General features: G+C 41.1%; 1 protein-coding gene across 1 annotated transcript in view; it reads left to right on the top strand.

Annotated features, from left to right (window-relative positions):
* Positions 1 to 24,165, top strand: part of LOC140201352 (uncharacterized) — a 129,078-nt gene that overhangs the window by 30,909 nt on the left and 74,004 nt on the right. Inside the window, exons 4-5 of the mRNA XM_072265317.1 lie at positions 9,647 to 9,714; positions 14,472 to 14,519. Coding sequence (XP_072121418.1) covers positions 9,647 to 9,714; positions 14,472 to 14,519 — 116 coding nt within the window. The remainder of the gene's footprint in view (positions 1 to 9,646; positions 9,715 to 14,471; positions 14,520 to 24,165) is intronic.

A 24,165-nucleotide genomic window follows, 5' to 3' on the forward strand; every position in this document is an offset into this window, starting at 1 on the left:
AGGGGTTTGACTGCTCCAATAAAACCAGCCAAAATGAGTTTTGCTGATATTGTGCAGGCAATGCAGGAACACTTAGAACTGAAATGACTGACGGCAGTGCGTTTAAGCCTATCAGCTTCTATGGGGTCGACCAAGGATGTTATTGTCCTTTTTAAACGCATTTTTCATGATCACAGGGCTCTGCTGGACAATAAGTACTTAAAGTACTGCAGGCCTGTCCCATCAGCGAGTTGCTCATCGGCAGAGAAAGTGAAGTATCTGGACTTTGTGCGGATTGTGCTTTGTGCAAAGCATCAAAGGAGTCAGTGCACAAAAGTGGCGTGCAGTTTCAGAGCGAGTGATCACCCTAGTCGCTTTTATTGTGATTGCAACACCCTGTTGGACATTGTTAACGTGTGCAATGTTTCAAGTCCAATTCACTGACTTATTGGCAGATGACGGGGTGGGACAGTGGGGAAATTGTGTGGCCTCGGTTGTAACGAGGTTTAGGCCTCAAGCCACGGTGTCCTGTGTTTACAGCCACTCTGGAGAGAGGTGTAAGAATCTGTGTGCTCTACTGGAGGTGGTGTGCTGCAGTATCCAATCTGGAGTTGGTGCTGTCCCTGGTGTTTTCTCAGCAGAAGACAAGCTGTACTGTGTTTGACTGCAGCCTCCTGCAACATTCATAGGTTCAGGCTTTTAGACTATATTTTTTTGTGTGACTGTATTTTACTGATATCTTATATGTGCTGTATGTGCCTTGTTGCCTTGTGCTGTGTGTGACTGTTGGTACTGTGTTTTGCACATTGGCCAAGACTAACACTGTTTTTTAGGGTGTATTCATGGGTATTCATGAATGGTTGAATGACAATTAAACTTGAATTTGTTAATTGTAGAATGCTTTAGGTTTCCTAATCAGAATCAAAAGGGAGTCCATTTCAACGTACAGTATATGACTGAATTGATGAAGTCTGACCATTGTCAGTTTGGTACTGGGCTTAATAGACACCGAAAGATTATTTAGTTTATGGAATCTTACAAAAAAACATTCAAAATTGGCTCCTAACTGAGGCACAACTTATATTAAAAGAGCAGTTGAAATAGTTGTATCAATAGAAACCACAGACAGAGACACAACTGAGTTGCAGTCAGGAATGAAAGTGAACATGAACAAAATTGCAACGTCTAAACAGAAAGCTGGCTGGCCAAACAAATTGTGTTACCATTGTACAGGGGCTCACATACACTAGACTGGTTTAAGGGCTCAATTTGCAGAAAATGCTACAAAGTAGAACAAGTACAAAGAGCATTTCGAGCAGAGAAAAATAAGTGGACTTCACAGGGAAGAGAGAAAAGATAAAAAGTCAAGTTGCAGTAATAGTAAGTAAGAGCACTAATAGGCCTATGGCAGATGCTCTTCACACAGCCTTAGATCACCTGGACAAATCAAACACCTATGTCAGGATGCTGTTCGTTGATGGTAGCTCAGTGTTTTAACACCATCATTCCCAGAATCCTGATCGATAAGTTACAGAACCTGGGCCTCTCTACTTCCCTCTGATATTTGGATCCTCCACTTCCAAACTGGAAGACCACAATCTGTGTGGGTTAATACCTCCTGCTTGCTGATGATCAATACTGGCGCACCTCAGGAGAGTGTCCTTAGTCCACTGCTCTACATTCTCAATACCCATGTCTGTGTGGCTAGGCATAGCTCAAATACCATCTATAAATTTGCTGATGTTACAACCTTTGTTGGTAGAATCTCAGATGGAGATGAGAGTGCCTACAGGAGTGAGGTATACCAGCTAGTTGAGTGGTGTCGCAGCAACAACCTTGCTCTCCATGTCAGTAAGAGCTGATTGTGGAATTCAGGAAGGGTAAGACTAGGTATCATGAACCAATCCTCAAGTTCCTGGGTGTCAAGATCTCTAAGAATGTAACCTGGTCTCAACATATAGACGTAACTATAAAGAAAGCAAGACAGCGGCTATACTTCGCTAGGAGTTTGAAGAGATTTGGTGTGTCAACTAAAACACCCAAAAACTTCTATAGATGTACTGTGGAGAGCATTCTGACAAGTACAAAGAGCATTTTGAGCAGAGAAAACCTGCATTTGCTGTTCGCTGATATTTTGTGTTCACTGTTGACTTTGTGTTTAATTTCCCTGTGAAAATGTCAAAAAGAGTTACAGATACCCCTATGGGTAACAATGAGAAAAAGAGAAGGAACCTTCTCTATCAATAACGCAGAAAGTGGAGTTATTGCAGAAACTTGATCGTGATGTGTCTGTGTGGCGTCTTAATGAAGAAAATAGTGTCAGAACTACCCCTATATATGATTTAAATAAACAGAAAGACAAGTTACTGAAGTTTTACAATGACAGTGACAGTGACGTTCTACGTTTATTCCAAAAAGTCATTTACCATGTGTTTGATTTGGTTTGTTTGAAGCTGTATATTTTTATGTTTTATTGAATATTTTTGTTGGAAATAAAATTTCTTCTTGTCATTATTCCCTAAACAATACAGTATAACAATATTTACATAGCATTTACATTGTATTCGATATGATAAGTAATCTAGAGATGATTTAAAGTATACGGGAAGATGTGCGTAGGTTTGGTGCGCCACTGGGTCCTAAGATCCATCGCACTCAGACAGGTTAAATAAGGGACTTGAGCATACGTGTTTTTTGGTATTAGGTGGGTGTCTGAAATTTGAAAAATTCTGAATTCCAAAATGCAACTGGCTCCAAGGATTTTGGATAAGGGATTGTGGACCTGTAGTTGTATTATCGCCTACTGTGTGTATAGATACATTCTATATTGAGTTGGAACTTATAGCTAAGCAGGGTGGAGTGTTGTGTATTTAATATTTCATTAATATTTGAGAAATGTCAATATATTTGATTCTGCTGTTTTGTTTGTTCAAAAAATTCATTATGGATTGTATTTAAAAATTGCATATGTCACGACACTACCACATGATACGTGTGCACCTCACTGAAAGTAAAATATGAACTAAGACTCTTATCTCGCAGCACCCCTGTTTTCTGTTCAGTTAGGTTAATGCTTTTGGAGTTGCAAAACAGAACATACTTGACTTCTCTTTTGTCCTTTAACCAAACCTTTGATCAAGGGTTTCCTTCTTTTGTGTTATGATCTCAGCTGATTAATGTTATAATTCTCTGTGAAGTGCTCAATGTTTTTTTTAACATTTTACAATGACGTTAACTGATTAAAAATTGTTTGCAATCCTGAAATTGTTGGCAAAGTATCAGCAAGGCTAAGTTGGTTCCCTGCCATTAATTTACAAATGAGATTTCAAGTTTTGGCAATTGCAGTTGTATGATTAAACTTGGGAATTTAAATTTCCACCTGAAATATCCTGAGTTGTTAATATTTTTTATCAAATCGAGGCCTCACTGTTGGGCTGTGTGATCAACTTATTGTGTAGAGTAATGTTTATGACGATTACTTAACAAATTCGATATGAACTTGCTGCAGAAAATCATAAAGAGCATTTTGTAAACTGTTGGCAGACATCTTCTCTGGCATCTAGTTTGGAGTTTTAACTTTTGCTAGTGACTGATAAAAAGAATGCTTAAAACCTTCTCTTCGGCCCTTTGTTCAAATTAATCCCATCTTGCTTTCTCTTTCCTTATTTTCTGTTTAATATCCAATATGATAATGAATTGACCATTCTGGATAAGTTTCTTTCTTTGAGATAATTGGCTTGGTTCACAATCATTTAATATGGTCGGATGCAGAGTTTTGATGAAACGTCATTGATTTATAATAAACACGAGAAAGTCTGCAGATGTTGGAAATCCAAAGCAACACACACAAAATGCTGGAGAAGCTTTGCAGTATCAGGCAGTATCTATGAAAATGAATAGATAGTTGATGTTTCGGGCCTAGTCCCTTCTTCAGGGCTCAATAAGATAGCTGTCTGCCTGGAAGAGGGGAGAAAATGGTCCGAGGAGGCTTATGAGGCGCTCCAGGGTTGTTTTGAGGTGACAGATTGGCAGGCAGTCTGTGAGCCACATGGAGAGGATATTGATGGGCTCACAGAGTGCATCACTGACTACATCAACTTCTGTGTGGACTGCAATGTTCCGACAAGAACTGTCCTTTGTTATTCAAATAACAAGCCATGGGTGACAAAGGACATTAAGGACATCCTGGATGCTAAAAAGAGGGCGTTTAGAGATGGAAATAGGGAGGAGCTGAGGGCAATACAGAGGGTCCTGAAAGCCAGGATCAGGGAGGCTAAAGACAGGTACAGGAGGAAGCTTGAGTGGAAACTCCAGCAGAACAACATGAGAGAGGTCTGGAGGGGGATGAGGACCATCACTGGGTTCTGGCAAACTAGCAACAGAGGAGCGGAGGGCAGTGTGGACAGTGCCAATGAACTTAACCAGTTCTTTAACAGATTTGACATTGTGGCCCCTGCCCATCCCCCACATGAGCCATCTGTTGTCGGCCCCCAACCAACACATATTCCACTCTCCCCTCCTACCCCTCCTCACAGTCCCCCACCCTGCTCTCATGACTATACCTCTTCCCCACACAAAACCACCACGGTGGGCTTCACAGCTGAACAGGTGAGAAGACAGCTGAAACGTCTCAACCCAAGCAAAGCTGCAGGACCGGATGGTTTCAGTACCAGGGTGCTCAACGCCTGTGCCCCTCAGCTATGTGGAGTATTTTGCCATGTATTCAACATGAGCCTGAGGCTCCGGAGGGTTCCTGTACTGTGGAAGACGTCCTGCCTCGTCCCTGTGCCGAAGACGCTGCGCCCCAGCGGCCTCAATGACTACAGATCGGTGGCATTGACCTCCCACATCGTGAGGACCCTGGCGAGACTTGTTCTGGAGCTGCTCCGGCCTATGGTCAGGCCACACTTAGATCCCCTCCAGTTTGCCTACCAGCCCCGACTAGGAGTTGAGGATGCCATCGTCTACCTGCTGAACCGTGTCTACGCCCACCAGGACAAGCCAGCGAGCACTGTGAGGGTCATGTTTTTTGACTTCTCCAGTGCGTCCAACACCATCCGCCCTGCTCTGCTGGGGGAGAAGCTGACAGCGATGCAGGTGGATGCTTCCCTGGTGTCATGGATTCTTGATTACCTGACTGGCAGACCACAGTACGTGTGCTTGCAACACTGTGTGTCCGACAGCGTGATCAGCAGCACTGGGGCTCCACAGGGGACTGTCTTGTCTCCCTTTCTCTTCACCATTTACACCTTGGACTTCAACTACTGCACAGAGTCTTGTCATCTTCAGAAGTTTTCTGATGACTCTGCCATAGTTGGATGCATCAGCAAGGGAGATGAGGCTGAGTACAGGGCTATGGTAGGAAAGTTTGTCACATGGTGTGAGCAGAATTATCTGCAGCTTAATGTGAAAAAGACTAAGGAGCTGGTGGTAGACCTGAGGAGAGCTAAGGTACCGGTGACCCCTGTTTCCATCCAGGGGGTCAGTGTGGACATGGTGGAGGATTACAAATACCTGGGGATACGAATTGACAATAAACTGGACTGCTCAAAGAGCACTGAGGCTGTCTACAAGAAGGGTCAGAGCCGTCTCTATTTCCTGAGGAGACTGAGGTCCTTTAACATCTGCCGGACGATGCTGAGGATTTTCTACGAGTTGGTGGTGGCCAGTGCTATCATGTTTGCTGTTGTGTGCTGGGGCAGCAGGCTGAGAGTAGCAGACACCAACAGAATCAACAAACTCAGTTGTAAGGCCAGTGATGTTGTGGGGATGGAACTGGACTCGCTGACGGTGGTGTCTGAAAAGAGGACGCTGTCCAAGCTGCGTGCCATCTTGGACAATGTCTCCCATCCACTACATAATGTACTGGGTGGGCACAGGAGTACATTCAGCCAGAGTCTCATTCCTCTGAGATGCAGCACAGAGTGTCATAGGAAGTCATTCCTGCCTGTGGCCATCAAACTTTACAACTCCTCCCTTGGAGGGTCAGACACCCTGAGCCAATAGGCTGGTCCTGGACTTATTTCCTGGCATAATTTACATATTACTATTTAACAACTTATGGTTTTATTACTATTTATTATTTATGATGCAACTGTAACGAAAACCAATTTCCCCCGGGATCAATAAAGTATGACTATGACTATGACTACTAAGAGGGGTCTCAGCCCAAAACGTCGACTCTCTATTCAGTTCCACAGATGCTGCCTGACATGACATTTTGTGTGTGTTGCACTGATTTATAATATTATTTTTCTCTTCGCAGATGCTGACTGTTGAATATTTCCTAGTCAACTACTCACTCATTCTGCCATTTCAGGTTCCCTCTTCCCCATCTACAATATTTTGCTTTTATTTACAACACTGGCAATTAATCACTTAAGTGATATTATAACTCTTTAAAACATTCAGGTGAAGCAAGAGAGTGAAAAAAAAACTAGTGAGCGTCCTTGCCCTGTACACCCAAATCCCAGGTCCATTGGGAGGGACTACACTGTTTCCATCCTGTACCTCTTGCAACCTGCAGAGCTAGTTATTGTTAACATTAAATAGACATTAAATAGAAAGATTTAACCTCTAATAACAATCTTTATTCTGTGTTTTAACGATTATTTACATTAGTTGTAATTCCAATATTATTGTGCAAATGCATTATTGCACTTCAATTTGCACTGCACAATGGTTTGCCATCTTTTATAATGAATATTGATCTTTGATAACAAAGGGTTAATGATTTCTATGAAGACTTATCTTTTACTGATAGTATTTGCAGTCAAACATTTATCAGGAGTGATTATTGACTTCTAGCAGTGCTCTAATTAAGCTAACTGAATAGTCAATTTTACAAATCATAATTCTTAAAATATTGTTCGCCACCAGCTTTAGCTATCACTTAAACTGTCAACAATTTATTGTTGTAAATCAGGACAGAGAATCTTAGAAATTATAAAGGAGAAATTTATGTATTTCTTTTTTACGTATATTCAGCAACTTGGCCTCTATAATCTATATATTAAATTCCACAGGTTCACTTCCCTCTGATTTGAAGAAAAATATTCTCATTCTTCTCTTCAACCCTTGCCCTGTAATGAACGATGTGATCGATCTGTAGTGTTTTGACTGAAATATTTAAAGATGTACTTAGTGGGTGAGCACCTTCATGAGGAACATGAAGACTTGTTCATTTTTTCTGTTTCATTTCTTCTTGGAATTAGTTCCCCATCCTCCTGGAGACCAAGTGCACCCAGAGATAGCACTTTACTTGTCGGTGACAACTGAGAGAGGACTGTCTTTTTGACAGACATTGTCAAATAGTTGCAAAGAAAATCTCATGTGAACTTAGTGTTCTGGGGAATATTGGAACATTCTACAAAATATTCTATCTTGTTTATTTCTATTAATCTACTCCAAAAAAAGTGGTTTGAAACAACCTGAATGAATTGAAAATATTAAAATTGTGGATCATAACACAATCCTAATTCATCACATATTTATCTGCTGTTATTTTCTAGGCAGTTGATTAACCTTGTCTCACCTTGGAGAATTAGGAGTCTTGAAGATGATATTTAAATTAGTCTTCTACAGTACAGTTCAAGTTCAAGGAGGATTGCTATTTCGTTTGGCTTTATTCATGGGTATATTCATATATAGTCGAATGACAATTAAACACTAACTCAAACTGTACAGTTGGCAGTTGTCTTTAAATTTAACCATTGACTGGCTGCAAAGCTGGGACTGTATATGGGATTCATGTGCCAATTCCAGTTCTGTGTTGAGTGACTAGATATTAAGTCAGCCCTGAAGGTAAATTTCTCTTTGTACAGGATGGTGATAATCAACTCACATGTTGGCCTGTTGAGTCTGCTCTGCCATTCAATCATAGCTGATCCTTTTTTCCCCTCATCAGCCCCAATCTCCGGCCTTCTCTCTGTAACCTTAGATGCTGTGTCCAATCAAGAACCTAACAAGCTCTGCCTTAAATACACCCAATGAGCTGGCCTCCACAGATGCCTGTGATAGAAAATTCCATAATTCACCATCCTCTGGCTGTGCCCTCTTGTCCTTGATTCCCCCTCCATGGGAAACATCCTTTTCACATCTGCTCTGTTAGGCCTTTCCTTAGATGAGGAGCCAAAAGCTGTTCACGATACTCAAGGTGAGGCCTCACCGGTGCCTTACAAATCCCTGCTCTTGTATTCCAGACCTATTGAAGTGAATGCTAACATTGCCTTTGCCGCCTTCACCACAGACTCAACCTGCAAGGTAACCTTTAGGTTGTTCTGCACAAGGACTTGCAAGTCCCTTTGCATTTTATATTTTTGGATTCACTGTAACTGGACTCACTTCTCTTCCCTCACACCCTTCAACTACACACTCCTAGTGTCTTCCACAGTGAAGACTGATGCAAAATACTCATTTAGTTCATCTGCCATCTCCTTTCACCCTTTACTATTTACCTGGCTTCATTTTCTATGGTCCTATATGCACTTTCATCTCTTTTTTTTTGCATACTTCGAAAAAGCTTTTACTATCCACTTTGATATTGTTCGTTAGCTTGCTTTCATATTACATTTGCTTCATTTGAATGATTCTTTTAGTTACTCTCTGTAGGTTTTAAAAAGCTTTCCAATCCTCTGTCTTCCCATTAATTTTTGCTTTGTATACCCTCTCTTTTGCTTTTACATTAGCTTTGACTTCCCTTGTCAGACGGTTGTACTATTTTGCCTTTTGAATATTTCTTTGTTTTTGGAATACACCTATCCTGCACCTTCCTCATTTTCCCCAGAAACTCATGCCATTGCTGCTCTGCTGGCATCCCTGCCAGCAGCTCCTTCCAATTTACTTTGGCCAACTTCTTTCTCATACCACTGTAATTTACTTCATTCAGCTGAAATACTGCTATGTCAGATATTATTTTCTCTCTATCAAATTTCAAATTCAACTCAGTCATACTGTGATCACTGCTTCCTAAGGGTTCTTTTACCTTAAGCTCCCTAATCACCTGCGGTTCATTGACAGTAATGAGTTCATCAAAACTATTGTGATTAACAAAGCAGCCAACCACAAAGTTTATGTTGGAAATATTTTTCACCTTGGTAAAATAGAAACAATGGGCAGCAACAGTTGTTATCTCCTTTGGAAATACACATGGCTTTTAGTACTAATGATAGTATGTCACCACTTCCATTCACTGGCTCTAGAAATGTCAAGTGGTTATTGTTTTTGGATTTTATTGATTTAATTTTTTCATCTTGTTAACTTGTTTGATAGAGTGAACATAAAAAAGGGGATAGGCTACGCAGTGGTATCCTTCGAGCTTCCTGCACTGTTCATAAGGTCATGACTGATCCATCCTTTGGCCATGGTGCCATTTTATTTGCTTTCTGTCCATAACCTTTGATATACCTGAGCTCAAAAAATCTGTCTCAGCCTTGGATGTGTTTAATAACTCAGTAATTTCTCTTCCTCTCAATCTTAAGAAGAGACCTTGCCCCCTAAATGACCCCATCAGGAGATATTTTCCTCACAACATCTCCTACCTCCTTTTTATATGTTGTATTGAAATCCCTTTTCATTCTTTCACAATTATGAAGGTAACGGTTGCATCCAGTTTTGCTGGTAATCTAAATCTTATAAATATTGTGACACATATCCACTTTTCTTTCAGATGATGAAGTTACTATTGTCAAAGATGTCTGGATTTCACAAGGGCTAGATGCATTTGCTGCTAAGCAGGTACAATAGGAATGTTTGCTTAAATAAAGTTTCAATCCTTCATGCAAATTTGTCTTGGATCCAATGAAGTTTAATTTTTTGGACTAATTTCCCTTGTGTAGTAGTGATTACTGACTTTCTATATGGTTATGAGACCTGAGTTGCCTGCAACAGGTGAAAGAAAAAAATCACCATGGCTGACTCTGCAAAATTTTCCACCTTCATCAAAAGGACAAAATGCAAGTATCCCTCTATACTAGTCCCATTTACCAGAACATGGCCTGTTATCTACTAGACCTTAGGACAAGATGCGAAATCAGACTCCCAAAACAGATGCACTGTTCTGAGGATATGTTTAAAGTCTCCTGGAAGAAATACAATATCTTCACTGACTCTTGAGAAAATCTGGCCTATGACCTCTTGGTGTAGAGAAGGAATATTCTGAATGATATTGAGAAACCGGAGGCTATATATCAGGATCACAAGGAAGTGGCAAAAGGTGGAGACTTTTTCTCAACTTACCTGCCCACACAGCCTGACAGTTATAACCTGCACTATTAAGCTCAATGTTCAATGTAAATTTATTATCAAAGTGCATACATGTCACCATATACAACCCTGACATTCATTTTCTTGTGGGCCTTCACAGTAAATACAAGAAACACAATAGAATCAATGAAAGACTGCACCCATCAAGATGGACAGACAATCAATGTGCAAAAGACAATGAATTTTGCAAGTACAAAAGAGAAAAAAACACAATGATAATAATAAATAAATAAATAATAAAGAATAAGAACATGAAATGAAGAGTCCTTGAAAGTGAATCTATAGGTCGTGGGAACAGTTCAATGATGGAGTAAATGAAGATGAATGAAGCTATCCCCTCTGGTTCAAGAGCCTGATGGTTGACAGGCAACAACTGGATGCTGCTTTCCTGTGTCAGCACTCTGTGTAGATGTGCTCAACGGTGGGGAGGGCCTTACCTGGGATGGGGTGGGTCGTATCCACTACTTTATGTAGGCTTTTCTGTTCAAGGTCATTGGAATCTCCATACCAGTCTGTTATACAGTCAGTCAATACATCTATTGAAGTTTGTCAAAGTTTTAGTTGACATTCCAAATTTTTGCCAAACTCCTAAGAAAGCATAAGTGCTGCTGTGCTTTCTTTGTAATGGCAGTTACGTACTGGACCCAGGATAGATCCTCTGAGCTGGTAACACTGAGGAATTTGAAGTTACTGACCCTCTCCACCTCTGATCCCCCAATGAGGACTGGCTTGTGGACCTTCGGTTTCCTCTTCCTGAAGTTAATAATTATCCCTTTGGTCTTGCTAATGTTGTTGTGGCACCATTCTGCTAGATTTTCAATCTCCTTCCTGTCTGCTGTTTCATCACCATCTTTGATTTTGCCAATGATATTGCTGTTGTCAGCAGACTTAAATTTAGCATTGGTGCTGTGCTTAGCCTCGCAGTCTTAAGTATAAAGTGAGTAGAGCAGCGGGCTAAGCACACAGCATTGTGGTGCACCAGTACTGATGGAGATTGTGGAGGAGATGTTTCTGCCAATCCAATCTGACAGGGGGTCCGCAAGAGAGGAAATTGAGGATCCAGTTACTCAAGGAGGTATTGAACAAATACTAAGCAAACTAAATACAGAGCTGAGAAATGATGTTAAGAGGGAAATTAATGCTAAGGGATGTAAAACAAAGGAAAAAAGAAAATAAAGATGGCACTTCTGAAAAATCTATCACTTTTACAGATAAGATAAAGAAAATTCCTTAGATAGTGATAAATTAGTTAATAGGCTACATAATTAAAACAATTACATTACATGGGTAATGTGCTATTACTTAGCCGTTGAAAAATGAGAAAGGTAATGAACAGTTAGTTTAGCTGCTATACTACTTTCTGCCAGTGACTGTGAAAAATACATGTTTGTTTAAAAAGTACAAATCTTATAAAAAGTGAGGGTGAGGGTCTGCTCGGTTAGAGGAATGGATCCATCGGGCAGACGCAGCATGGATTTAGCAAAGGGAGGTCCTGTTTAACAAACTTACTGGAGTTCTTTGAGGATATAATGAGTGCAGTGGATGGAGGGGAACAGATGGATGTCATTTACTTGGATTTCCAGAAAGTGTTCGATAAGGTACTGCATAAAAGACTTACCCATAAGATAAGGATGCATAGAGTTCGGGGTGATGCATTAACATGGATAGAGGTTGGTTAACTAATAGAAAGCAGAGAGGTGGGATCTGGTTGGTAGTCAGTGGCAAGTGGTGTGCCGCAGGGGTCGGCGCTGGGCTCGCAACTGTTTACTATATACATTAACGATCTGGAAGAGGGGACTGAGTGTAGTGTATCTAAGTTTGCTGATGATACTAAATTGAGTGGAAAAGCAAATTGTGCAGAAGAATTGGAGAGTCTGCAAAGATATATAGATAGGTTGAGTGAGTGGGCAAGGGTCTGGCAGATGGAATACAATGTTGGTCATCCACTTTAGAAGAAAATGGAAGATCAGATTATTATTTAAATGGTAAAACATTGCAGCATGTTGCTATGCAGAGGGACTTGGGAGTGCTTGTGCATGAATCACAAAAGGTTGGTTTGCAGGTGCAGCAGGTTATCAAGAAGGCAAAAGGAATGTTGGCCTTCATTGCTAGAGGGATTGAATTTAAGAGCAGGGAGGTTATGCTGCAACCGTACAGGGTACTGATGAGGCCGCTTCTGGAGCACTGCCTGCAGTTCTGGTCTCCTTACTTGAGGAAGGATATACAGATTTTGGAGGTGGTGCAGAGGAGGTTCACCAAGTTGATTCCAGAGATGAGGGGGTTAGACTATGAGGAGAGATTGAGTTGACTGGGACTGTACTCACTGGAATTCAGGAGAAAGAGAGGAGATCTTATAGAAACGTATATCATTATGAAAGGGATAGATAAGATAGAGGCAGGAAAGTTGTTTCCCACTGGTAGGTGAGACTAGAACTCGGGGACATAGCTTCAAGATTCAGGGAGAGTAAATTTAGGACAGAGATGAGGAGGAACTGCCTTTCCCAGAGCGTGGTAAATCTGTGGAATTCTCTGCCCAGTGAAGCAGTGGAGGCTGCCTCAGTAAGTATACTTAAGACAAGATTGGATAGATTTTTGCATAGTAGGGGAATTAAGGGTCATGGGGAAAAGGCAGATAGGTGGAGATGAGTCCATGACCAAATCAAGCATGAATTTATGGAATGGTGGAGCAGGCTGAATGGGCCAGATGGCCTATTCCTGCTCCTTTTTCTTATGTTCTAATGTTCTTATGTTCAGTGTTGATCATGGATGTTGCATCCTAGCTGTATACATATGCAATCATGGGCAGTACGATAGGGAGAGCAAGCTGTTGCCCATGTAGCAAGCTCCCAGTCTCCATGCACCTGGTAAACCCAAAGGAACGGCAAAGACTGATTCAGTTAGGTACCAGCAGCGTCACAGGAGTTGCTAGTCAAAATCAAACTCTATGTAGGACAGCCTTAGGAACTCCAGTTCTGGATTTTCCCCTCAGGGTTTACTCCTGAAGCCTTTCCCATGAGTAGGTAAGGTAGTGGAGGTTTGAGATCAGAGTTTCACTTCTCCTAGATGAGCTGCTAATCACGGCTGACGAGCCTCATCTGCCTGAATCGACTGGTTTAACCTGCCTTTGCCCCTTCTCCTGTCAGTAGAAACGGTTCCACCGGGTTTAGTAGCTAAACCACTCGTGAAGGCCAGGAGCTGGACTTGGTTGTCAGAGGCTATTTGAGGTGCATGCCATTGGGAGCATTTAATAGGTATTGGGAGCTTGTCCCTATTACCACCCCTGGCTATAACAACCTTAAGGTATTATTTAAAAAATAAGTGGTTTCCAACAAAGCCAAGGTCTTGAAGCTTATTGATTAGTTTTGAAGTGATGATAGTATTGAATGTCAAGTTGTAGTCATTGAAGAGCAACCTGATGTATGCATCTTCATGATCCAGATGTTTCAGGGTTGAGTGAAGAGCCAATGAAATGGCATCTGCTGTTAACCTGTTGTGCAGATCCAAGTTGCTTCTCAGGCAGCAGTTTATATATTTCATCACTAACCTCTCAAAACACTTTGTGACAGTGGAGGTAAGTGCATTTGGGCAATAGTCATTGAGGCAGGTTACCACATTCTTTTGAGGCACCAGTATAATTAAAACCTGTTTGAAGCTGGTAGGCACCTCAGATTGCCAAATCAGCACAGGTGTTTACTCCCCGGCCAGTTACACTGCTTCGGCCAGATGTTTTCCGTGGGCTGAGCCTCCTGAAGGATGCTTTCCTGTCGACCTCAGAGACTGAAATAACAGGGTCTTTGGGTGCTGTGGAGCTTGCGAAGGGTCCTCTATATTTTGTCGGTCAAAGTGAACATAAAAGGAATTGAGCTCATCTGGGAATCAGGGCTTGTAGCCACCTATGTTGCTTGGTTTCACTTTTTGGATGAATCTATTGTTCCCACATTGTCCTCATTGATAACCTCACAGTGAACAAATAGAAGTAAGTTTTCTTCATGTCCGAGGGGCTGCCCAAGAAATTAGTACGTCTAACTTTTGTTCTAGCTGTGGATGTAAGAATTAGTTAGATCTAGAAGGGTTCATCAAATCCATTCTGTTCATTCTTAAATATTTTCTTTGAATGAAGGGCTATTTAATGAATCAGGAAATTTGTATTCAATTCCTTGCATTTTAGAAATGATTGTATCTATTAGTAGAGACATCACCAATTGAGTTTCTATGTTTCTGAATTACAGGTTCTTTTTCATTCCTTTGGGCTAGACAACGGTGTCTTTGTTTTGAAGGTAATATTGATCTTCAAAGCTAAAATAAATGTGCATGATCAATGACCATAAATCTAAGTCAAAATTTTTTGATTCCGTTGCTGCATGGTTAAATTAAGAATTCTTGCCTCTTGTTTATAATACAGTAATTTAAAAACAAAATTAACAAACCTTTATTCAGTAACTGTTTCATGAATTAATAGGTATGCTTTATTAGATACAGGAGTAGAACCTGGTGTGGCCTTCTGCTGCTGTAGCCTATCCACTTCAAGGTTCGACTTCTTCTTCTTCTTTTGCACACCACTGTTGTAATGAATGGTTATTTGAGTTACTGTCGCCTTCCTATCAGCTTGAAACAGTTCGCCATTTTCCTCTGATCTCTCTCATTAACATGGCATTGTCTGTCTATATATACTACTAAAGCTCTCATGCTCTGTTTGTCTGTTTGTGACCTCTGTGCATTACAGTGGCACTTTTTTTGGCTAAATCAAATTAAAATGCACTAACTTACATAATGCAGGCAAAGTTCAGGGCTATATATTCGTATAAAATTGCTCCTTCGCCAAAATAAACAGACTCCCTTTTAACCCGAGACCTGATTGGCCATCATGGAAATCGGGATGCGACAGCCCAACGCATGCGCACGGCCCATCTCAGCAGCGACACCTACCGGAGCAAAAGGGCAGGGCAGCTCTATTTCGCGGGGTCACATTCTGCTAATCACCACCATCAGCATGTGCAGGATTGGGACAGATTTAACTGCCACCCATCAATGAGATAATTGAATCTTATTGTAATGACATACTTCGAGACACCCATAAAACCCTTTGCTGCAGTCAAAAGACAGCGGTGACTATATCATGTCTATTTAGGAGAGCGCCAATCACATCATCAAGAATAATCAGCATCCTTTGGTGTTACTGCTTCTTATTTTCTATACAGCATTAGGGTAAAAAGAAATAGTCAGCCTAATTATGCCGCGTGGAAAGGGAAGGGGGACATTATGGTCAAGAGATGATGCCAGATGTCGTTGGGAAGCAGCAAGGAGAGGGAGAGAACAAGAATTGGATGAGGCCAGGGCCGCACGACTCCAGGATCAAAGAGTCAGGACAAAAAAAGATGAGAGAAGAAGAGACAGAGGAGGAGAGCTATGCATGTCTCCAGGATCAGAGACAAACAACAAACAGCAGAAGAGATGAAGAGGTGGGGGATGAAAAGGCTGCATGTCTCCAGAAGGGTGGCAGATAAACCAGAAATAATGCCATCAAAAGTGTCCTTCGTTAAATGAGGAGCAGCTATATTTGATTTGCTATGTGTCATTCTTCTTTAATAAACTGAGGTTTTCTACTTCAGTTTCCAAAGCAAAGCGATACCAATAGCATTCAGGAAAATTTAGCGTTTATTCTGGTCACGTCAGACTGCACTACCCTTCTCTCAAAGGGTGCCCCAACGGGTCATCCTGTTGTCTAGTAACCTTTAAACTTCTTGCAGTAAACCAAAGGAAAACATCCTAGTTTTGTGCAGAGTTACAAAGCTCGGGACTCAATGCTAAATTCAACAATTTCAGGCAATCAGACATTGCATTGCATTGTCAGAACTAGCTAATATTCTCTTTTACTTCACTCTTGTTCTCATTTCTCTCTTTATAATAATACTGCCTCTAGACTGATCAGATGTAGTTAAAAGCCTTCACCACCCTTTCTCAGTTAGAACCACTACTATTTGTATCTTTTAATCTAGAACACCCTCCCTTCCAAAAGTATGTGATTGCTAAGTCAATTGATACTTGCAAGGCTGATATCAAGAGATGTCTTCCGTAAAAATATTAACAGGATCAAAGAGGGGCAAATAAAGGCTAAGATACCGATTAGTATCATCTAAATGACAAACACGAAAAGAATTCAAGTGTAGAATGAATTACATGTTTACATATTTCAAAGGTTCCAGGAAGTTATACAGCATAGGAGTCCCCCGCTTTTTGATTGTTCGCTTTACAACACCTCACTGTTACGAAAGACCTACGTTAGTTCCCTGTTTTCGCTTTCAGAAGGTGTTTTCACTGTTATGAAAAAAATCAACACGTGATAAAAAGCAGCACGCACCCCGAGCAGCCGCTCTCCCCCGGATTCGAAACGGCATTCTCGCTGGCATTGCTTAAACACGTGCTTGTGAGCAGCCGTTTGCAAAATAAGTTCTAAGGTGTCGGAAAAGCCTAAAAGAGCTTGTGGGGGTGTTACACTTAGCGTAAAACTAGACATAATTAAGCGTTTTGATTGTGGTGAATGAATCAAGGACAAAGTGAGTTTGGCTTGTGAAAGTTGACGAAGATGATGTTGAAGAGGTTTTGGCATCCCATGATCAAGAACTGATAGATAAAGAGCTGATGCAATTGGAAGAGGAAAGGATAACAATCGAAACCGAATGCAGTAGCGAAATGAACGTGAAGCAACTGCATGAGATTTTCACTGCAGTGATAAAGTATGACTTTAATTTTGAAAGGGTATGTCGGTTTAGGGGATATTTGCAAGATGGTTTGAGTGCTTACAAAGAACCGTATGATAGAAAAATGTGCGAGGCTCAGCAGTCAAGCAAGCCTTCCACATCAGCCACAGCAGACGACGAACCTCGACCTTCGACAGTGAGGCGGGCAGTCATAGGAGAAGATGAGCTGCCTGCTCTAATGGAAACAGACGACACCCCAGTGTTCCATCACCCCAACACCCAGGCTGCGGACAGGTACCGATTCGTGGAGAATGCAGCAGTAGCCGGGAGGCACACAGCACATCTTTAAGAAAAAAGCCGAAATAAACATGCTAATTAATTAGGTGTCGCTCGACACATAAATTGTCGGCCCAGATCAGAGGCGATGCAATCGGGAATCGGCAATTACGTGTTGGGCGACACCTAATTAATTAGCATGTTTATTTTGGCTTTTTTCTTAAAGATGTGCTGTGTGTCTCCTGGCTACCACTGGACCCCTGCATGCTTCGTGGATCAGTATCAGTCAGCAGCCCGGAGGGTGGGGGCCACTGCACCAGCCAAACTCCGACAACTCAGCCTAACACACCACCTCGGCACTGTCCCAATTCCGGTAAGTGATACTACACTGTACATACATTATTTCTACTTTATATTGGCTGTGTATTTTTACGTGTTATTTGGTATGATTTGGCAGCTTCATAGCTGAAAGGTTACTGGAGAGCGTGTTTTTGCCAACAGCCCTTGTGTGAGATTTTCTGCCGAGAGCGCTTGCGTGAGATTTTCGCTTCGGAGAACAGTGCTGGCAATGATTGTGGAAAATATTTCTACTTTATATAGGCTGTGTGTTTATCATATCATTCCTGCTTTTACTATATGTTACTGTTAGGTTTTATGTGTTATTTGGCATGATTTGGTAGGTTATTTTTGGGTTTGCGAACGCTCACAAAATTTTCCCATATAAATAAATGGTAACTGCTTCTTTGCTTTACGACATTTCGGCTTATGAACTGGTTCATCTACCTTTGGATGGTGGGGAAAACCTGTATATCGATGTATTTACATTTTTGCTTAATACACAATTAAATAATTACATTTTTAATATACTTATTGTCAGCAGAATTTTTCTATCTCATATTACTTGTCTTGCCACTTCATTTTTATTTCTGATGCCAGTTTCTCTGACTTGTCAATCTAAAAGAAATTTCACAATAAGGAAATTCAATAAAATTAATAAAATTTAAATACAGATGGGCAATGAAAATTAAAAAAAAATCACTTCCCCCCCACATTCCTTAAATACAGTATTGTAGCTGTCCTTCGCCTCACAATCACAGGTATAAAGTGAGTAGAGCAGGGAGCTAAGCACATAACTTTCTGGTGCATCTGCGCTGATGGTGGATGTGAAGGAGATGTTGCCAATACAAACTAACTGGGGTCTGCCCATGAGGAAAGGTTGAAGTTCTGCAGTTTTTGTTATGGGCATATTCTGTCAGACTCTACATCTGGCATTACCTGGTAGAAAAGCCTTGAGGTCACTCACCACACGACACCCAGTCTCTAATCTTCTCATGTAGTTGTGGTATTTATGTGGCTGCAGTAGTTTCTGGTCAGTGGTGACAAGAATATTGCTGATGAGGGTCTCGACAATACATAAGCCATTGATGCCAAGGCTGTCTATGTTGGAGATGGTCATTGGCTGGCACTTCTGTGGCAGGATTGTTATTTGCCACATATCAACATTATGCCTGAATATTTTCTGAGTCGTGCTGTGTGCATTAATGAGCAGTTTTATTTGGATAAGATTTGTGAATGCAGTTGAATATTATGTAATCTTCAGTGAGCATCCCCTATACTGACCTTATGTTGGAAGAAAGGTCATTGGGGAAACAGCTGAAGATGACTGGACTGGAAAACTGCCCCGAAGTATGCCTGCAGAATGTCCCAAGGCTGATCTCTGACCATCACAACCAGTTTCCTCTTTGCAAAATATGATGTCAGTAACTAGAATGCCAACACGAGGAACTCTGCCAGCAACTTTTATGTGTGTAACTAGAATGTTTTCACTTTGCTTCCCATTGACTTTAGTTTTATCAGAGCATTTGAGTGCTACATTTGATGTCAAGGGCACTTAATTTCACCTCTCTTCTGAAATTTATGTTCATGATTGGAACAAGATTTTGAGGAGTTCTGGGGCCATGTGGTCTTGGCAAAGCCCAAGTTGTACAATTTTGTTAACTTTGCACCCATCTTTGCACAATTTTATGTGTTTTCAAGTTTGGTATTATTTTTAATCTTCTTAGTTAACCACATTTAGTAGGTACCCCCTTTAGATTTCTTCTTTCATTTTGGAATGGACAGTACCTATAAAAATTATTCACCCCCCCCCCCCCCAAAGTTTTCATGTTTTACTGTTTTACAACATTGAATCACAGTGGATTTAATTTGGCTTTTTTTGGCACAGCTCAACAGAAAAAAGGCTCTTTTGTGTCAAAGTGAAAACAGATCTCTATAAAGTGATTTAAATTAATTACAAATATAAAACACCAAAGAATTGATTGTATAAGTATTCATCCCCTTCAAGTCAGTATTGAGTAGATGCACCTTTGGCCGCAATTACGGCCTTGAGTCTGTGTGGATAGGTCTCTATCAGCTTTGCACATTTGGACACTACAATTTTTCCCTTTTCTTCTTTACAAAGCTGCTCCAGCTCTGTCTGATTGCATGGAGAACAGTCCTTTTCAAGTCTAGCCACAAATTCTCTATTGGATTGAGGTCTGGACTCTGATATGGCCACACCAGGACATTAACTTTATTGTTTTTAAGCCATTCCTGTGTAGCTTTGGCTTTATGCTTGGGGTCATTGTCTTGCTGAAAAACAAATCTTCTTCCAAGTCGCAGTTCTCTTGCAGACTGCTTTAGGTTTTCCTGCAAGATTTCCCTGTATTTTGCTGCATTCATTTTACCTGCTACTTTCACAAGCCTTCCAGGGCCTGCTGCAATGAAGCATCCCCAGAGCATGATGCAGCCCCCACCATGCTTCATGGTAGGGATGGTGTGTTTTTGATGATGTGTGGTGTTTGGCTTATGCCAAATATAGCATTTAGTCTGATGACTAGAAAGCTCAATTTTGGTTTCATCAAACTGTAGGACCTTCTTCCAGCTAATTTCAGAGTCTCCCACGTGCCACCTGGCAAACTCTAGCCGAGATTTCATGTGAGTTTTTTCAATAGTGGCTTTCTCTTTGCCACTCTCTCATAAAGCTGTGATTCGTGAAGAACTTGGACAGCAGTTGTTTAAAGTGCAGACTCTCCCATCTCAGCCACTGAAGCTTGTAACTTCTTCAGAGTTGTCATAGGTTTGTTGGTAGCTTCCCTCACTAGTCCCCTTCTTGCACAGTCAGTCAGTTTTTGAGGACAGCCTGCTCTAGGCAGTTTTACAGCTGTGCCATAATCTTTCAATTTCTTGATGATTAACTTAACTGTACTCCAAGGGATATTCAGTGACTTGGAAATTTTCTTATACTTTGCAATAATCTTTTTGTGGAGTTGTTTGGATTGTTCTTTTGTCTTCATGGTGTAGTTTTTGCCAGGATACTGACTCACCAGCAGTTGGAGCTTCCAGATATAGGTATATTTTTACTACAGTCAGTTGAACAGATCTCCATTTAACTAATTACTGTATGTGACTTCTAAAACCAATTGGCTGCCCCAGTGACAATTTGGTATGTCATATTAAAGGGGGGTAAATACTTATGCAATCAATTATTTTGTGTTTTGTGTTTGTAATTAATTTAGACCACTTTGTAGAGATCTGTTTTCACTTTTTCTGTTGATCAGTGTCAAAAAAAGCCAAATTAAACCCACTGTAATTCAATGTTGTAAAACTCTTCTAAAGGGGGTGGGGTGGGTGAATACTTTTTATAGGCAGTGTACCTATTCAATATATTCTGAAAGGTACTCTTAAATATCTTCCACTGTGTGTGCATTGAGCTTTCTCTAAACCTAATCTATCAATTCTATTTCGCTGGCTCATCCCTCATAATTACCTGAATTTAACTTAAAATACTAAACGTGAACTCCCCACCACTCCTCGTTGAACCCATTTATCTCTCCTCAAGTTCAGTGTACAATGCTGCCTGCTACTCGAAGACATCAAAGTTGATGCACGAAAGCAGCATGCAGTATAACTGTGAGTGACTGTCTTGGATGTTTCTCTTCCGATCGCAAGACCCTGTTGGACATTGATAACATAATATGCCGCAGGCCTGTTTCTGTTGTCTGGTGGTGAGGCTGGTGACGAGGCAGCAGCATGGCCTCGGTTGTAACGAGGACTGGGCCTCAAGGAGATGCAGGAGGCGGTGTAGGATGGCATCTGCGCTCAGTTGTGGGTTGGCCTCTCCCATTGGTGCTGCTCTCGAGTGGAAGTATAGGCTGGATTACCGGGTGCTGTACCGTCAATTTGTATGTCGCTCAGAGTCTTGGACTATACATGTGTTTTCTTGCATAATGATATGTACTTTTTTCTCTCACTATTTTGAATATATGTTACTTTTTAAAAATTTTATTGAGATGCAATGCAGAACAGGCCCTTGCAACCCTTTGAGCTGTGCCACTGAGCAACCCCCCCCTCCATTTAATGCCAGTCCATTGATTCCCAGTGGGGGTGGTTACATGTCCTATGCGGGCATTAGGGGGAATAGAAGTTGCTGGGGGTGGCGGTAAGCATGAGACCTGACTGACCTTGTCAACTCATTGGTGTTGTCAACATTGAGTTAGATATGGCCCTTGTGGCTACGGGGGTCAGGGGGTATGGAGGGAAGGCTGGGGCGGGGTTCTGAGTTGGATGATCAGCCATGATCATAATAAATGGCGGTGCAGGCTCGAAGGGCCGAATGGCCTACTCCTGCACCTATTTTCTATGTTTCTATGTTTCTATCTGATAGATCGTGTTAATTTTTTATTTTAATTTGGCCCCGTTGATAATGGGTAAGTACGTACAGCATGATCTGAGTCTGAAGGCAGTGTAGCCTTGAATTCTAATCTTGCTAAAAAACAGAAACTAAAGAGAGTGCGCCAATATAATGTTACCTACCTGGAGTATGGTTTTGATTCCGTTCCTGTCAGATCAGCAATGCCCCATATGTCTTATTTGTAATACTGTACTGTCTAATGAAGCCATGAAACCATCAAGATTGTAGGAACACATCTGTAAAAGACACCCTTAAAAGGCTACTTATGGTATTACTCAGTTCCAGGGGATGAAAGAAGCATGTGAAAAGCATTGCTCACTTGAGTCATTTGCCAAGAAAGCTAAAAACGACCTTGATAGTGGTCTCAATGCTTCTTGTATTGCTTCTGAAATGATAGAAAAGTGTGGAAAATCTCATACAATTGGTGAAAGATTAATAATGCATGCTGTATCAGAAGTACTCACTACTGTTCTCAAAGTGGATAACAGTATTTTAAAATCAATTCCTCTGAGTAATAACTCAGTAGCTTGTCATATTGATGAAATGAGTGAAGACATTGAGTATCACCTGTGCATGGAGCTACAAAAAAACTGAATTTGGGATACAACTGGATGAGTCAACTGTGCAAGACAATAAGGCATTGCTAATGACATATGTACGGTTTATGAAAAATGGGAACTTTTATGAAGGGATTCTCTTTTGTAAAATGTTAAAACCAAATATCAGAAGAGAATCAATTTATGATGACTCAAAACGTATATTGAGGATAAAAGTATTTGGATTAGGAACATGATTTCTTGTGCAACTGATGGAGTACCATATGTGAGAGGTTTAGTGGCATTTATGAAAAAAGAAATTCCAAGTCTGTTTGCAATCTATTGTGGAATTCATTGTTAACATCTTACCAAAAACTTCAGCCAGCAACTTTCTTCAAGCATGAATCTTGTAATATCTGGTATCAACAAAATTAAAGCTCATCCATTAAATAGCAGAATATTACACCAGTTATGCCATGATAATGATGAAGAGTTTGAATGCTTGCTTTTTCACAATGAAGTGCATTAGCTAGCAAAACGCTGCTGCTTAAAACATTTCTTTGATCTTTTTGACACTGTGGTTGAATTTTTGCTCAAAGTTGACAAGAGCTTGGGTAACAAGATTGAACTTCTTCAAAGGTTCAAAGGTCCAATTAACGTCAGGGAAATGTATACAATATACATCCTGAAATGCTTTTTCTTTGCAAACATCCACAAAAACAGAGAAGTGCCCCAAAGAATGATCGACAAATGAATTTAAGAACCCCAAGGTCTGCCCAAGCTCCCCTCCCTCCCACGTGTAAGCGGCTGCGAGCTACTATCCCCCCTCCCCCCACTGGCAAAAAAAACAAGCATTGGTACCTCCATCGAGCACTCAAGCATGAGCCAAGCAATAGTAAAGACACAGACTTGCAGTTACCCCAAAGACTGCGCATTACACCCGACATTCGACATCCCGCAGATTCTGTCTCTCCCTAATAAGGGAGAAGCAGGTGTCTCTGTATTTTTCCCCAGTGAGTGGGGAGTCATAACAAACAACTCGCTGGTTTATGATGTTAAAAATCCGTTACGTTGCTTTTTCCGAGCTCTATGCGTGAAGATCGCAAAGATCCTGAATCTTCGAGCCCATAGCAGATATACCGACTCCCCCGACAACACACGGGTCTCCTGCTGTGACTCTGACCCTTGATCCACACATCTGCAGAGCTCCGAGATCTTAGGCTTCAGAATTCGAGCCGGACTTTCAGGCTGAACCCTTGGCGTGCCGAACAATGGCCGGTCCTGAAACCCCAAGAACAGGTCCCATTCCTGCAAAGAACCGAAGTCAGCGTGCAACTCCAGATCGGGGTCTTTAAAAGAACCCTGAAAGGGAAAAACATGGAAACATGGAGGTGTGGTATATCTAGCTGATCTGTATGACAAAATGAACATTCTAAATATGAAACTGCAGGGTGAGAATTTCAGTTCAACCCAGACAAAAAGTGCAGTGTTCACTTTTATTGGAAAGTAGGGAAAATATAAGCAAAACATTGGGAGAAGAATGTTCTCAGAGTTTCCCTGCATGGAAAGTATGGCATTCTCTTTCACAGACAGTGATTTGCAAGAGTACTGTTTACACGTGCAGTCACTAAAGAAGAATTTTCAGAATTGATTCAAGTCTTTGAATAATCTGGAAATTCTG

The sequence above is a fragment of the Mobula birostris genome, chromosome 8, assembly GCF_030028105.1.
Source record: "Mobula birostris isolate sMobBir1 chromosome 8, sMobBir1.hap1, whole genome shotgun sequence".
In the NCBI taxonomy this organism is placed as follows: domain Eukaryota; kingdom Metazoa; phylum Chordata; class Chondrichthyes; order Myliobatiformes; family Myliobatidae; genus Mobula; species Mobula birostris.